This window comes from Periophthalmus magnuspinnatus, chromosome 3 (assembly GCF_009829125.3).
Source record: "Periophthalmus magnuspinnatus isolate fPerMag1 chromosome 3, fPerMag1.2.pri, whole genome shotgun sequence".
Lineage (NCBI taxonomy): Eukaryota > Metazoa > Chordata > Actinopteri > Gobiiformes > Gobiidae > Periophthalmus > Periophthalmus magnuspinnatus.
Window position 1 is genome coordinate 1,915,402 of NC_047128.1, and position 14,028 is coordinate 1,929,429.

Here is a 14,028-nt window from a genome sequence, read left to right on the forward strand (position 1 = left end):
TAATACATATAATAAATAATAAATAGAAAATACTCATTTACCAAAACAACTGCTGTATCAGCCCTAACAGTGCTAAGTTTGTTTTTATTGCTCTGAGTGACTGTGACCAAATCATTTCCCTCATGGATCTATGGAAGTACAACTGTGTAGGCCTTTACCAGGATCTCCATCTTGTAGAGGCAGGCCAGCTCCCTCATGTCTCTGAACGGCTGCAGCAAGAACTGGAAAAAGGTCGTCGCCACGGTGACCAGGTCATGGTAGGTGTCATCCTCTTGTTGGTAAATGTCGAGTAGCGCCACCATGCTGTCCGCTGTGGTGTGGCTCTGCAGCAACTGAAGGGAAACATAATATAATATTTAGGAAGTGGTGGAAGAAGAGTGACAATTTGTACTCAAGTAAAAGTACAGTGACATTGCTGCTAAAAGTATTATATAGTTACTAATTGCTTTTTAATTAGTTTGTCAGACAAAACTTGATAAATTAAACTGTTTAAAGCTGAATTATGTCGCTTTAAACCAGGGGCATCCAACCTTTTTTCCTCTGGTGTGCTACCTTTGCCTTTACCTTGACAAAACAAAAATGCCAGATAGTCACTAATATTAGCAGTCGCAAGAAACAGTAAATAGAAGAGCCACAGCGAGCCTTAGATGGAGTACAGTTAAACCATTATCTGTTTATTATAGCACACTGTTGGGCATTAAAATTAAACATTTATAATGGCAATAGGCATTTAATTTATTACATTTTAGTTATTCAGCACAATACATATAATTCATAAAGCAGGTCATCTATACAGCAGTAAAAGGGAATTTAAAATCTACTCAAAAAGGTAAAATTAGCAAAGAATAGTAAAAAAAAAAAAAGAAAATACAAGTTGTAATTTGTAATGAGTTAGTTTCCACTCCTGCTACTGTGACATTAGTTTAATACATCGACAAAAAGTCATATCCAGGATTTAAAAACATTACGCTTGAATAAAACAGCATTACCGATCTGCAGTGGTGAAGAAAAGAAGTGGATTATAAATGATGATTATAAAGGTCATAGAGTTTTTCTTTTTTTTCCGACACATTTTCACCACAATGTCAACTAAAAATGCCACATCTTTTTCTTGAGATCACTAACTTTGTAACTGTGCACTTCATTCATAAAGTAGTATTTGGTATTCTAGTTGGAATTAACCATCTCAACCATTTGGCCGTACTACCTTGTCCATGCCCAATATTGTTTGATATTGGAGGCTAAGCAGGGATCGGCTTGGTTAGTAATGGGATGGGAGATGGCTGGAAATAACAAGCACCACAATAGGGCACCGGTGGCTCTAGTGCAAATTGTTGTTGTGTCCTTAAGCAAGACATTTTACCCACTTTTGTCTAGTATGGATGTGGTGAGTCAGTGATGAGTGGTGTTTAGTGCAAATTGGCAATCCAAGACTAAAGTGTTATTATATAGAAACCCATTAAATGCATGTACACTGTCTTTCACACTGTTCATGTCTCCACCTGTTACACCTGTCCACGTGCCGGTCTCACCTGTCGCAGTTCACTTTTGGCACGAGACATCTCCTCCTGCATGCTCTTCTTCTTAAACTCCTGCAGATTTTCAAAGTAATCCTCCACATCTTGCTCATTTTGGGAAAACAGTGTATCTAGGACTATTTTCCGCCCGCAGACATCAATGGCCGTGCTAAAATATTTCTCCAGTTTTCTGCACGACGTGTCAAAATCCCTCTCATCGTCCTCCTCTCCGGGACTAGCTCTCCGGTTCAGGAAGAGCAAATCCCAAATATTCCCGTCTTCAAACTCCGACAGATCCGGGAAAGAGTTTCCTAAAATGTCTGCGACACATGAAAACTGTTGGTGTATGTTTTTTAAATCGTTCACAGAGAAAAGACCTGCCCAGCTCATTTGACAATCCTCCGACACTTGAGCTTTACGTCTCTGCCTTTGCAAAGTCCGATTGTGACAAGTGACAGCGAACTTCCCCTCGATCACGTTCCACTGTACAATAAAACCGAGCTTAAATGTCTCGGTTTCCTCAAATATGTTGCTTTTTACTGCCACCCATCCCTCCAAGCTGTCCATACGCTCACATTCAACGTTATTCATCATAAAAACATCAGATTTCTCACGGTCGTGAAGAAGGTGCTGGCTCTGTTTACAACGTCCGCCATTTGCATGACGTAGGTCGCATTCACGGACTACCTTATAGTCGGAAATAATTCCATTATGTTGAAACCCATACAGATATTGTACTATTTATTTCTACACCTAAACTATCTTTATAATGTAAGTACACAATAAATATTACATAAACGCAAATTTTATATTCCAATAATATCATTAAATAAGTAAATATATTTGTGTGACATAAATATATAATACTTTTTTGTGAAACTTATAAAACCCTTTCGATTTTTTATGAAGGCACCACAATGACAGCTCTCAAGGTTCAACTTTAACCTTGAAATCACATGGTTGGGAAATTCCCATATCACTACAGTAGTTTAAAAACAAAAATGAAACTAATTAATCCCTGTAATTAATCCCTGTAAAATGAAACTAATTAATCCCTGTATTTCCTCCCTGACATTAAACCATACATTTCAACTAAACCAACCTCAATTCATTAAAAAATAAAATTAAAAAAATAAATAAATAAATAAAATAATGATTTATATGTTATTATCATATTTCCCTATTATTAAATTAAACATATATAAGTAAAATTAAAAAACTGTTTGGTTTTACTTTTTTTTTTTTTTTTTTTTTGCGTAGGAAGTTCATACTTTGACTTTACCTGCTCCCTCTCAGTGCTGCACACAGTTGCGTCACAGTGCAGAATACACAGGTGCAGACTAAAGAAAGATAACTACAATTACTTGCGAACATGGGACCTTTCTCTGTGGTTTTTACGTTCTTATTAACTGCATCGTTGGCTTATTACGTTTACACTCCTTTCCCTGATGGCGTAGAGGAGCCATGGAAGCTTATGCTGCTGGATGCGACTTTCAGAACAGCTGCGAAATTTGTAAGAATATCTCATTTATGCATTCTGTTTATTTAAAGGTCATTGATCTATACGTAAGATACACGCGGTTTTAATCTTATCCTTTCACTAATTTATTTCAGATAAAAAGTGGGGGGGAAAAAAATTGTACAGGCACAAAACAATCCGCAGTCATTCAAAAGCTGTGGACTTTGCTTCTAGGGTGGCGCATTATTAATGGTTATGTATTGTGGTTATGTTCTCAAAGTGACTTGGATCTGTTAAAAGTGTTATTTCTATTTATTTGTGGTTTGTGTTTTATACTTTAATTACTACATCCTAAATTGATGCAAAATTTAAAGGTGCACTATCTGTCTAACTTTTTTTTCTAGTAGAGGGTCGTCCACCTGCTTGTTTCCATGGAGATGTTATGGATTTGCTTGGAATGTTCTACAGTACTGCATTAAACTTAATTTTCTCCATGGCGACAGGTAATTGATGCCACCTGGATAAGTTACAGGTTAGATCTGTGGAGAGAGGTGAGCCTGCGTACAATGCATACAGTGCATCGGAATGGATTTTTAAGCATTAAAAACACTTGTAATTGAATAAATGCCAAATAGATTTAATAGTCTAATGCCATCTCCATGAAAACAAGTAGGTGTTGGACCCTCCACCGCTTAAGTTACATATTACACCTTAAATCAAAAGTGTGTTATTGACGTTTTGAAAAATATATATTCACTTAGCTAGTTTCAGTGTCGTTAGATCCTCCCTTCAGAAAGATATAAGGCAGTGTCCACCATTAATCTGACCAGAACTGAAGAAGCGGCTTGGAAGAGCAACGAAACGGCTTCACTCTAAAACTTTTTGTCCAGTTGACAGATTTGAATGTTTCTTTTATCATGAATCATACCTGGACGACTGAAGAATTACGCAGATATATTCACTTTTGTCAATCCTTTAGGCCAAATTGTCACCAAATGGTTTTATCTTATAACATTTATGCTCATCTCTTGGTTGTTTGTGCACAGGCCATTCTGAAGCAGCACCTTGGCTTTGGTCACTACATTAGGTCCATCAGACGGTTCAGAGAGGTCCTCCTCGAGTCTGACGCTGGTGAAGACTTTGTCCCTGGTGTTAAAGTGAGCGATGTGACTTTCTCTGGAGTCCCGGTCCGAGTGTATGAAGCGTCTGGGGGACAGGGGGGTCTGAGGAGGGGGCTGCTGTATTTTCACGGCGGAGGATGGGCTCTGGGCCGTGCAAGTAAGTGAAACTGTGTCTATTACTGTTACTTATGGAAATGATTCAGTTGTAGAGATAGTTTAGTTAGGCTAGTTAGGCTATTTCGCTGTGTTCACACTTCAAAACTGGGATGAAACTGGGATTAAACCTCGACCAGGACCAAACCACATTTACATTGAGCCCAAACCATAGTATAAGACCTGGAGACCAAAGTTGTCAAAAAACTAGATACTAAAACTTGTATAAAAATGACAAGATTCTTATCTGAACAGGTATCAATGCTGAAAAAAAACAAAACATATAGACACGACAAGGAGTTTTGATCTGTATCAGAACTAGGATAATTTCTCTATTGGTATTCATGAAACTACTGATATTTTGTGCGTTCTACTGTATATGTTTTTTAACTTTTGAATTTTTTTCTATCGTGTCAACACTACTAAAAAAATCCCCCGACATTTACAGTTTCAGATACAGCAACTCACAAATGTTGAGCCTGTTTATTAGTTGATTTATTAAAATTGAGAATATAAATAAAAACGTACATTTCAACAATTCACTTCCAGCTTATTATTGCAAAGTAAAAGGTGTTTTCTAAGAAACTCTATTTCTTTTGTCAGAGAAAGGTTCATACGATAAACTCACCAGGATCATGTCTGCGGAGCTCGATGCTGTGGTGGTCTCTGTGGAGTAAGTCATGTTAATAATTACACATTTTATTGTGGAATTATGAGTTTACACGTCTGACAAATAAGGTTAGAGCAATTAATCAAACTGTATTCAAGATTGAGTCGTGTTTAATCGTGATATGGTTGAGGTTTTTAAATAGAGAGGTCTACAGACAGTCCTGTCAGTAAAAGCAAGGCAAGTTTATCTATGTAGCACAATTCATACACAAGACCTGCAGAGACCTGAGCACAGGACTTATGTGGTCATACGTCCTCATTCTAGTCAGGACCCCAGCAGCAGCGTTCTGGATGTTCTGCAGCTGTGTTAAGGCTCGTTTGGAGAGGCCAGTGAGCAGGTTGTTACAGTACTCTAAACTACTCGAGACAGACGCATGCATAAGTCTCTCCAAGTCTGCTTTTCTAGCCAGCATCAGGAGGAATTGTATGACACAGAGCGGACCTCTCTGCACACTACGTCCCAGAATGACTGCTCCCGGGACTAATTTACATGTGGGATTTTTTTATCGAGAGTTCTACAGCCAGTCCTCTGTCAGTAAAAGCATGTGGTTTAGACCAGAATTCAAACTTAGGAGGAAGAAATTTGACATTTTCTTGTGTTAAATGGCAATGATTAAAGATGATGTAATACAAAAAAGCCTGAAAAGCACTACTCCTTGTTGTTTAATCCTTACTTTTAGCAAATGTTCTCTCTATATCCTACTAAAAAAAATCTAGCCATATGCGCCTTTCCTACTGATGTGATTTTCTTGTAGCTATCGTCTTTACCCAGAGGTGCAGTTCCCTGAGCCATACCTGGACTGTCTCGCTGCAGCAAAGCACTTCCTGTCTGCAGAGGTTTTGTCCAGATACTCGGTGGACCCTGAGCGAGTGGGTGTGTCCGGAGACAGCGCCGGGGGCAACCTGGCCGCAGCAGTGGCTCAAGAGGTCCACACGTTAACCAAATATGATTATAATTATCATGTTTGTCGGTGACGTCTAGAATGTGATACGACCACAAAAGCAAGAAAACACAAAAGTTGAACCTGATCATTAAACCTCTTTGTGACAAAAGTAGGAACGAGGAAGTAGGACATTTTCTTCATGAAATATTACTACTACTAGGACGTTGTAATGTGATCTTAAATCCAACAAAAGAGACAAGTGCTTCTTATGTAATCAAACTGTCTCAGGATGATTTACAGTCTGGCTATATGATGCAGTTGAACCGAACACTGTAATCATTTTAAGGGATTTCTAATGCAATGGTGCCACAAATGCTCATCAATAAAAATGACTCAAACATGCCTGAACAGAGATGGAAAGAAAATGTATTTAGTTACAGAATACTGAATACCTGAATTAGAATGTATTATTCTGTTACATGGGCCAATCAGAGTACTGCATTCTGACTACTTGGAATACTTTTATTTTGAATTGCATTGTATTAATGTGAAAAAATATGACATATAATTACAAATAGCTTGATTTTTGTGCCCTGTTTGTTTGCATTGATTTTGTCGTGGAAATAAGACTCCTTTTTCAGGCTCTGGTGAATGTTGAAGCATAGACAAGAGTTTATTTCTTGCAAGAAATAGGTCCGACAGCATCTCCCCCTTATGTCAGACCCTGAATGCTGGAAAGCACCCAGTTTATATAGGTTGAGATGACCAGAGGACATACATTTCAAAGTAAGCATGTGACACTTCCATTGAGGGGTGGTCAGACCGACTCCTGGAGACATTCAGGAGCCGGTTCTCCTCAGGAGGTAACATTTGGAGTAGAGACAATACCAGGTGTGAAGTAGCATGTGGAGTAGAAACAATAGTAGATGTGGAACACTTCAGGGGAGAGAGTGTGGTACTTCTGCTGAGGTGTGGTCAGACTGGCTCCTGGACATATTCGTGAGCTGGGTCCCCTCAGGGGGTCAATAGGGAGGGATTGAAAGCCGACTGTATGGTCTGGTTGCATCTACTTTCACTTGCATTACAACACATCTTAACAAGTCTAGCCACCAAAATGGAACAAAAGGGTTGACATGAAAGGTTTTTCTAACACTGTCTTTGACGACCAAACCAAATTAGTTTTAGTTACGAGACCATGTGATTTCTAAAAGGTAAAATAATGACACAATATTTAAATTTCCATTACACATCCCTCCTTTTGATTATTCATTAATCATGCCACATGTTTACTTCAACAATACTGTATTGGGAACATAATCAACAAAAATACAAAAATTAATAATAATACCAAGACCTATAAGAATGATAAACACAAAAATTTAAATAACGCAAAGATATTAACGCAAAAGATAAAAGTGAGCTAAGATGTATATACAATCAAAGTAATTTTTGGATAAAACAGCTTGTTATCAAACACATCATTTCCGAATGGATTAACATGCATCATCATTGTTGTTTCACAGTGTTGCAAGTTCAGTCCGTAATACAACACACATGTGACTAGTTCAATACAAATAATTCATCATCTGAATCAGAGTCCGTTTGATAGGCTTTTTGATGTTCGGTTTCCTCTGGGACTTGGGAAGACGCTTCCCATGCAACATTGTGTTCAGTGTCCTCTTGCAGGAAAGTTGGAGAGGTTGTCATGTTCTTGACCACGCCATTAACCATGCACTTCAGTATACATGGGGTTAGAGTGCATACAAGGAAAAATATCATTAGAATGGGCATGATCGTTGTTAAGATCCAAGACAGCCAGTCTTGGCTCCAGGACTGAAGCCACGAGAGCCATGAGTTGTCTGTCAGTCTGGGGGGCTGAATGGAGTCTTGCATGTGTTTAATAATGTCTGTGATATTGTTGAATTCATCTGGGATGTGGAAGCAGCAGCATCATTCCATGGGGAATAGGGCAAGATGACTGGGGCTGCTGTATTGTTTGAGTTTGTAGCACTGACTTTGCTGTCAATGGTTCTGCTTGCCATCTGTTTGACAGTGCATGACAAATCCAACAGTTCCCATCACTCTGTAAGTCCTGTTTGTTCAATAGTGCCAGAGCGCATGCAGTGTTGTGATTGCATTTAGTAAGAGCTTGTTTGGCATGATAGTTTCCCAGAAAACTCTCATCCATCTCTGTTGCACTCTCACGGCTGGCGGGTGTTTGTAGGCTTGACAGTGTTCGTGTATCCAAGGGCAATGGTAAAATGACCCATATGATCCACACTGTGTTTTACAGCTGTGTGCCGGTTGAGACGTGAAGATGGGTAGATAGATCTGCATTTGCAGTAGATGTAGTCGTTAGATGGCCGTGCCTTGGGGAGCTGGTTCTGCGGCTGGTGCTTGGAGGTTCTCTGTAGATGTTGGGTCGTCTCTGGGATGTGGGACCTTCCTGCAGTGGCTGCTGTGTATCCACGTTGCTCTTTCAGCAATCTTGACGGCCGTGTGTGTTGTCAGGAGAACCTGGAAAGGACCTTGCCAGCGTCGGGAACACCAATGCTTCTTCCACAGGTCCTTTACCATCACCCAGTCACCAGGTTGGAAGTTGTGGAGGTGTTTGGATGCGGGAGTTGGAAGGGCTGTTTTCATCTGTTGAGAAATGAGAGAGTGGGAGATAAGTTTTTGCAATATTGTAACATATCATCTTCGCATAATCCAGTGGAGGGGAGCGGTCTAACACTAGGACCCAGTCCTAGAGATGGTGGTCTGCCAAATAGGATTTCAAAAGGGCTCATATTTACTCTAGACCTCTTTTGCCTTCTCATGTGAGTTAAAACAATAGGTAAGGCTTGTATCCATGATAGTCCTGTTTCTTCACAACATTTGGCTAATTTACTTTTTAGAGTGCCGTTTTCTCTTTCGATAGCCCCTCCACTGGCTGGATGATAAGCACAATGTTTTCTTAAATCAATGCCAAGGAAGTTGCTTATTTGTGTAATTGCTGTGTTAACAAAATGTTTTCCATTATCACTGATGATTTTGGTTGGTGTTCCCCATTGTGGAACAACTTCAGTTAATAAAGCTTTTGCTACTGCTTGACTGCTTGGATGTTTAGCTGGGAATGCTTCAACCCACTTTGACCACATGTCTACCATTACTAAACAATATTTCTTACCTTGTGCCGGTGTCAATCCTCACTCAGTCCATCATTAGATGTTCAAATGGATGTTCTGGTGGAGGATGAGCAGCCTGTGTCATTGAAATTGTCTTACCTACATTATGCGCAGCACAGATAATGCACGTTTGGCAGTATTTCTGCGCATATGTTGAGAAACCTTTAGTGAACCAATGTTCCACCGCCGCTATTACATCTAACATCCCTCCTTTTGACACATTTATATATATGTATATATACATGTGTCAATTTTGGCGTAGTTATCTTCTGCTGCAAGAGAACACTTAAATTGCTGTTCTGAAAGGAACATTTTGTGAAGCCCAAAACTGTTATTGGTTAGTTGTTAGTGTTGTTAGTGTGTGATTATGTCATATGAACATGAAAAAGACACACAAAAAAAAGAAATTATGCAGCATCCACATCTCCTGTAACAAATAAAACACATTACATCGTTTCACTGTGATGATCGGCATGTCTAAAAGCACAGTGTTTAACGTAGCCATCGAGCGGTTGAGAGATGAGATGTTTTCTGTTCAAATAAAATCATTGATACAGCGTGAGGAAGAAGAAGAGTTAAATCAGAATAACCAACAATGTCCCTAGATGCCATTATGGCTTTTTTTTCAGCAGCAGCTACTGCTCTAAGGCATCTTGGCATGCCAGCAGCAGCAGGATCCAGTTTGGCTGAAAAGTAAGCAACAGGTCGCATTTTTCCCCCGTGATCCTGTAACAAAAGAGATGTCATGCAAGCATTACGTTCATCAACCATTTGTGTGAATGGTCGGTTTGGGTCTGGTAACCCAAGAGTGGGAGTGGTTTGGAGAGCTATTTTCAATGTGGTAAATGAATGATCAGCATCAGGTGTCCATGTGAGTTTGTCATGCGATTGCAAATTTTTACCGTGAATTAGGGAGCTGAGCGGGGCTTCTAAAATTGCATAATTTGGAATGAATTGTCTACAATAAGAGCACATTCCCAGGAAAGACATCATTTGTTTTTTTGTAATTGGTTTTGGAAGATTTTGAATGGCTTCAACGCGTTTTGGAGACAGACTTTTACCTTTTGATGTAATGATGTGACCCAGGAATGTGACTTTTTCTTGAACAAATTGTAATTTTGAAGGACTAGCTTTGTGGCCCTCTTCAGCAAGGTGTTGCAGGAGTTTGATTGTGTCCCTTTCACATTGTTGTTTAGTTGGAGTGCAAATCATTATGTCATCTACATACTGAAGTAGGGCTGTCCCTGGAGTGAGGACTAGGGATTCAAGACTTTTCCTGAGCGCATCATTGTAAATGGTCGGGCTTTCACAATACCCTTGACAAAACCGAGTAAATGTGTAAGCTCGGCCATTGAAGTTGAATGCAAACCAATATTGACTGTCAGGGTGAACTGGTACACTAAAGAAGGCATTTGACAGGTCTACAACAGAAAAGTAATTTGAATCAGGAGGAACTTGGGACAGAATAGTGTACGGGTTAGGAACGTTCGGAGCTCGAGGCTGAACTGCAGCGTTTACTGCTTGTAAGTCTTGAATAAAACGCCATTCGGTAGGCTGTTCTTTTTCTCTAATCTTTTTAATTGGGAATAGAGGTGTTCGCACAGGGGAGTCATCGCACGGAACAATTACTCCTGATGCTTTTAGAGATTCAAAAACAGGTGTTATTCCCTCAATTGCTTCACGCTTTAGGGGATATTGTGGCTTACATGGTTTGAAGTCAGATTTTGGTGTGATCACAACAGGTTCACAATTTTTGATGAGGCCAACATCATATTTGCTGACAGCCCACAGAGTTTTAGGAACTTCTTGTAGGGCTGGAACAACTGCAGCTTGTTCTTCCGTTAGGAAACAGCTTGATTCATAAGCGCTTTTAGGTGCCAGCTGGACTGTTCTCAATGCATGCACAATAGCTTGTACTTTTTTACAAAAACATTGCAATGATGGAGAAAAAAAAATTACCGGATCAGACGTTTGTGTCCAATCAGTTGCTTGTTGACACCTTTTAACAAAAGGGCCCAAATCATACCAATTATCAGAGGTGCGTTTAGACATAGGAATATGTGGCACAGAGCTAGTAATAGAAAAGAAAGTGAGTTGGGTTGGTGTGAGAGATACAGACACAGCACATTTGTTTTGGTTACAGTAGACATGATCAAGTGAAAGTGTGTCAGTCGTTTCTCTCCACCAACCTTTCTCATATGGCTCATCAGGTCCGGCTGATACATGGGAGATACATTGCAGGTTCTCCGGTGTTTGAAATTCTGTTGCCACTGGGCAAATTTTGTTTTGAATATCTTTAAAAGGTGTGGAAAAAAACTGTAAATTTTGCATTTGCCAATAGTATGTATAGTTGAGGTTTTCAGTGGCACATTGTACAAAAGAGTTGGAGAATTTAGAAGCCAAATCAGACATTTTGCATACTTTAATGCCTTCATGTGTAGAGATTAAGCACAGATTTAATTTACACATGAGGTCTCTTCCCATGAGGTTGATGGGACATAGTTGTGAGAGTTGTGAGAATGAGTGTGTGAATTTTGAATTTGGCCCATCCTCACATTGTAGCGGAATGGTGATGTTTTCTTTGATTGTTTGACCTGATGACCCAATTGAATACACATGTTTTCCACTTAATGGAGGTTTAGGATTAAATTGTATGGCTTTTAGGACAGAATGTGTTGCTCCTGAATCTACTAAAAATGATACAATTTTGATCTGTGATTGTTAAACAGTATTGTGGGAATTTTTTAAAGTTTGGAGATGTATATTGAACATACATTTGACCATATGTTGTAGGGGTACTATTTTGTACTGTGGGAGTATGTGGTGCACTACCTTTCTCTGAAGTTGTAGGTTGATCAGGCTCATCAGCTGGAGTCCGTCTCCTTCCGGTCCCATCCGACTCTAGTTAATCTGATGTGTTAGTTATAGCCAATAGTCTCGTATTTGAAGAAGCTTCTGAAGAAAGTGGACAGTTGCGTGCCCAATGTCCCATTTGTCCACAACGATAGCATACATCATGAGGAAGGGCTGATCTTCTCCTGGGTTCACGCCTTGTGTGTCCCCCATGACGAAAATGTGTGTTGTGATGGCGGCTTCCATAGTCCTGTCTTGTGTTTGCCTTGTACATGGTTATTGCAGCCATATGAAGTTCTTTTTGCATTTTGTCTTGTTTAGTTTTTTTCTTGTTGAGTATTTGTTCTTGTGCATGTGTGGCATGTCTTTTAAGCTCAGTTAGACGGGCAGCATTCCACCCAATACATGACTGCTTGACAGCTGAAGCAATTTCTGGCTTTAGTCCATTTAAAAAATAGGTATGTGATCCAAGGGTGAAAAACCAGTGTTGGGCCTTCTGGTCCTGAGACCTCAACCATGGGCATGTTAAATGTTGTCTCTTCCTGTCGTTGGCGTAATCTGTGAGCAATGGGAGGTGACTCCTGCAGTGCAACAGCAAGGGGTGCATTTGGTGAGATTGTCCGTTGTGAGCGCACTTCATTTTGCTGAGGAAGGTCACTTCTGTTCGGCTGGGGTTGTAATTGTCCATTTGGCTGTGGTGTGGAGGATCGGTGTGACAAGTCGGATGGGTACCGTCCAGATCAGGATCCAGCTTCAGTGCTGTCAACTGTGGAGACAAAGAAATCTTTTGCGAGTGGGGTGCAGTCACATCACACATTTAATTGTTGTCTTTTGAGAAAGGTAGTTGATTTTGCAAAGTTTTTCTGTTTCTATTCTCAGCTTCAGTTTTCCACATTTCTAAACATTCTCGGTAACTTTCAATTTTTTCAAATTTTTTTCACAGACATTTTCCTCTTTTTCCTCATTTCAGACTCGGTGTCACGTAATTTGCTTTCAAATGCTTGCAGATTCTTTAACTTCAAAGTACCCCCTATGGGAAAACCATATTCTGCAGCCCATACATGCAAATATTTAACACTTTTATCCCCATATTTTGCTTTCATGATATCTATAATTGGACTTTCTGGAGGTGCACTCTCCTTTGACTTTGTGCTTCCCATTTTATAGATGTATTTCACAGGACGTCTGTGGCTGCCTTAATTCGTTCAGCTCCTGTTTTCTTGTCTCAGGACTTTCACCTGGATACTGCTAGCCCCCTTATTTATTTTTTTTTGGGGTTTTTTTTTTTGTTTTTATGCTAGACAGTAGTATTGCTAGTCGCCGGCTTATATGGGACTCAAACCCACAAAGTTCCTTTCTTTATTTTTTGTCTTTTTTACTCTATTATGAGAAGCAAAAAGCCATGCAAGCCCAAATGCTAGATATTCACAATTTTAAAATTTTTCAATTTTTTCAATTTTTTAAATTTTTTCAATTTTTTTTTTTTTTTTTTTTTTTTTTTACCCCAAAAGATAATTATGTCAATGTTTCAAACTCACCAGGCCTTTGTCCAATTACAATTTGAGTTCGTTGTTCCAGCAACGATGATCTGGGACATTGGGTGCAGTCCTCCCGTCTCGAAATGTGAGGTTAGAGGATAGGAAAAAAAAGGTAAAAAATCATCCTAGGATGGCCAGTCCCTGTACCACTTTGTCCCAGACGACCGATTGAGGAAAGACACTTCTGACACCATTAAATTGTCGTGGAAATAAGACTCCTTTTTCAGGCTCTGGTGAATGTTGAAGCATAGACAAGAGTTTATTTCTTGCAAGAAATAGGTCCGACAGCATCTCCCCCTTATGTCAGACCCTGAATGCTGGAAAGCACCCAGTTTATATAGGTTGAGATGACCAGAGGACATACATTTCAAAGTAAGCATGTGACACTTCCATTGAGGGGTGGTCAGACCGACTCCTGGAGACATTCAGGAGCCGGTTCTCCTCAGGAGGTAACATTTGGAGTAGAGACAATACCAGGTGTGAAGTAGCATGTGGAGTAGAAACAATAGTAGATGTGGAACACTTCAGGGGAGAGAGTGTGGTACTTCTGCTGAGGTGTGGTCAGACTGGCTCCTGGACATATTCGTGAGCTGGGTCCCCTCAGGGGGTCAATAGGGAGGGATTGAAAGCCGACTGTATGGTCTGGTTGCATCTACTTTCACTTGCA

At 39.8% G+C, this 14,028-nt stretch overlaps 2 protein-coding genes across 2 annotated transcripts in view; one reads left to right on the forward strand and one right to left on the reverse strand.

The window, feature by feature from the left end:
- LOC117392020 (WASP homolog-associated protein with actin, membranes and microtubules) overlaps window positions 1-2,176 on the reverse strand; it is a 31,797-nt gene extending 29,621 nt beyond the window's left edge. Inside the window, exons 1-2 of the mRNA XM_033990004.2 lie at window positions 1,533-2,176; window positions 159-332 (exon numbers count right to left, since the gene is read on the reverse strand). Of these exons, the coding sequence (XP_033845895.1) occupies window positions 159-332; window positions 1,533-2,111 (753 nt within the window). The 5' untranslated portion in view covers window positions 2,112-2,176. The remainder of the gene's footprint in view (window positions 1-158; window positions 333-1,532) is intronic.
- A 676-nt stretch (window positions 2,177-2,852) lies between these two features.
- LOC117392538 (neutral cholesterol ester hydrolase 1-like) overlaps window positions 2,853-14,028 on the forward strand; it is a 13,031-nt gene continuing 1,855 nt past the window's right edge. The window contains exons 1-4 of the mRNA XM_033990636.2: window positions 2,853-3,030; window positions 4,023-4,254; window positions 4,854-4,923; window positions 5,675-5,846. Of these exons, the coding sequence (XP_033846527.1) occupies window positions 2,890-3,030; window positions 4,023-4,254; window positions 4,854-4,923; window positions 5,675-5,846 (615 nt within the window). The 5' untranslated portion in view covers window positions 2,853-2,889. The remainder of the gene's footprint in view (window positions 3,031-4,022; window positions 4,255-4,853; window positions 4,924-5,674; window positions 5,847-14,028) is intronic.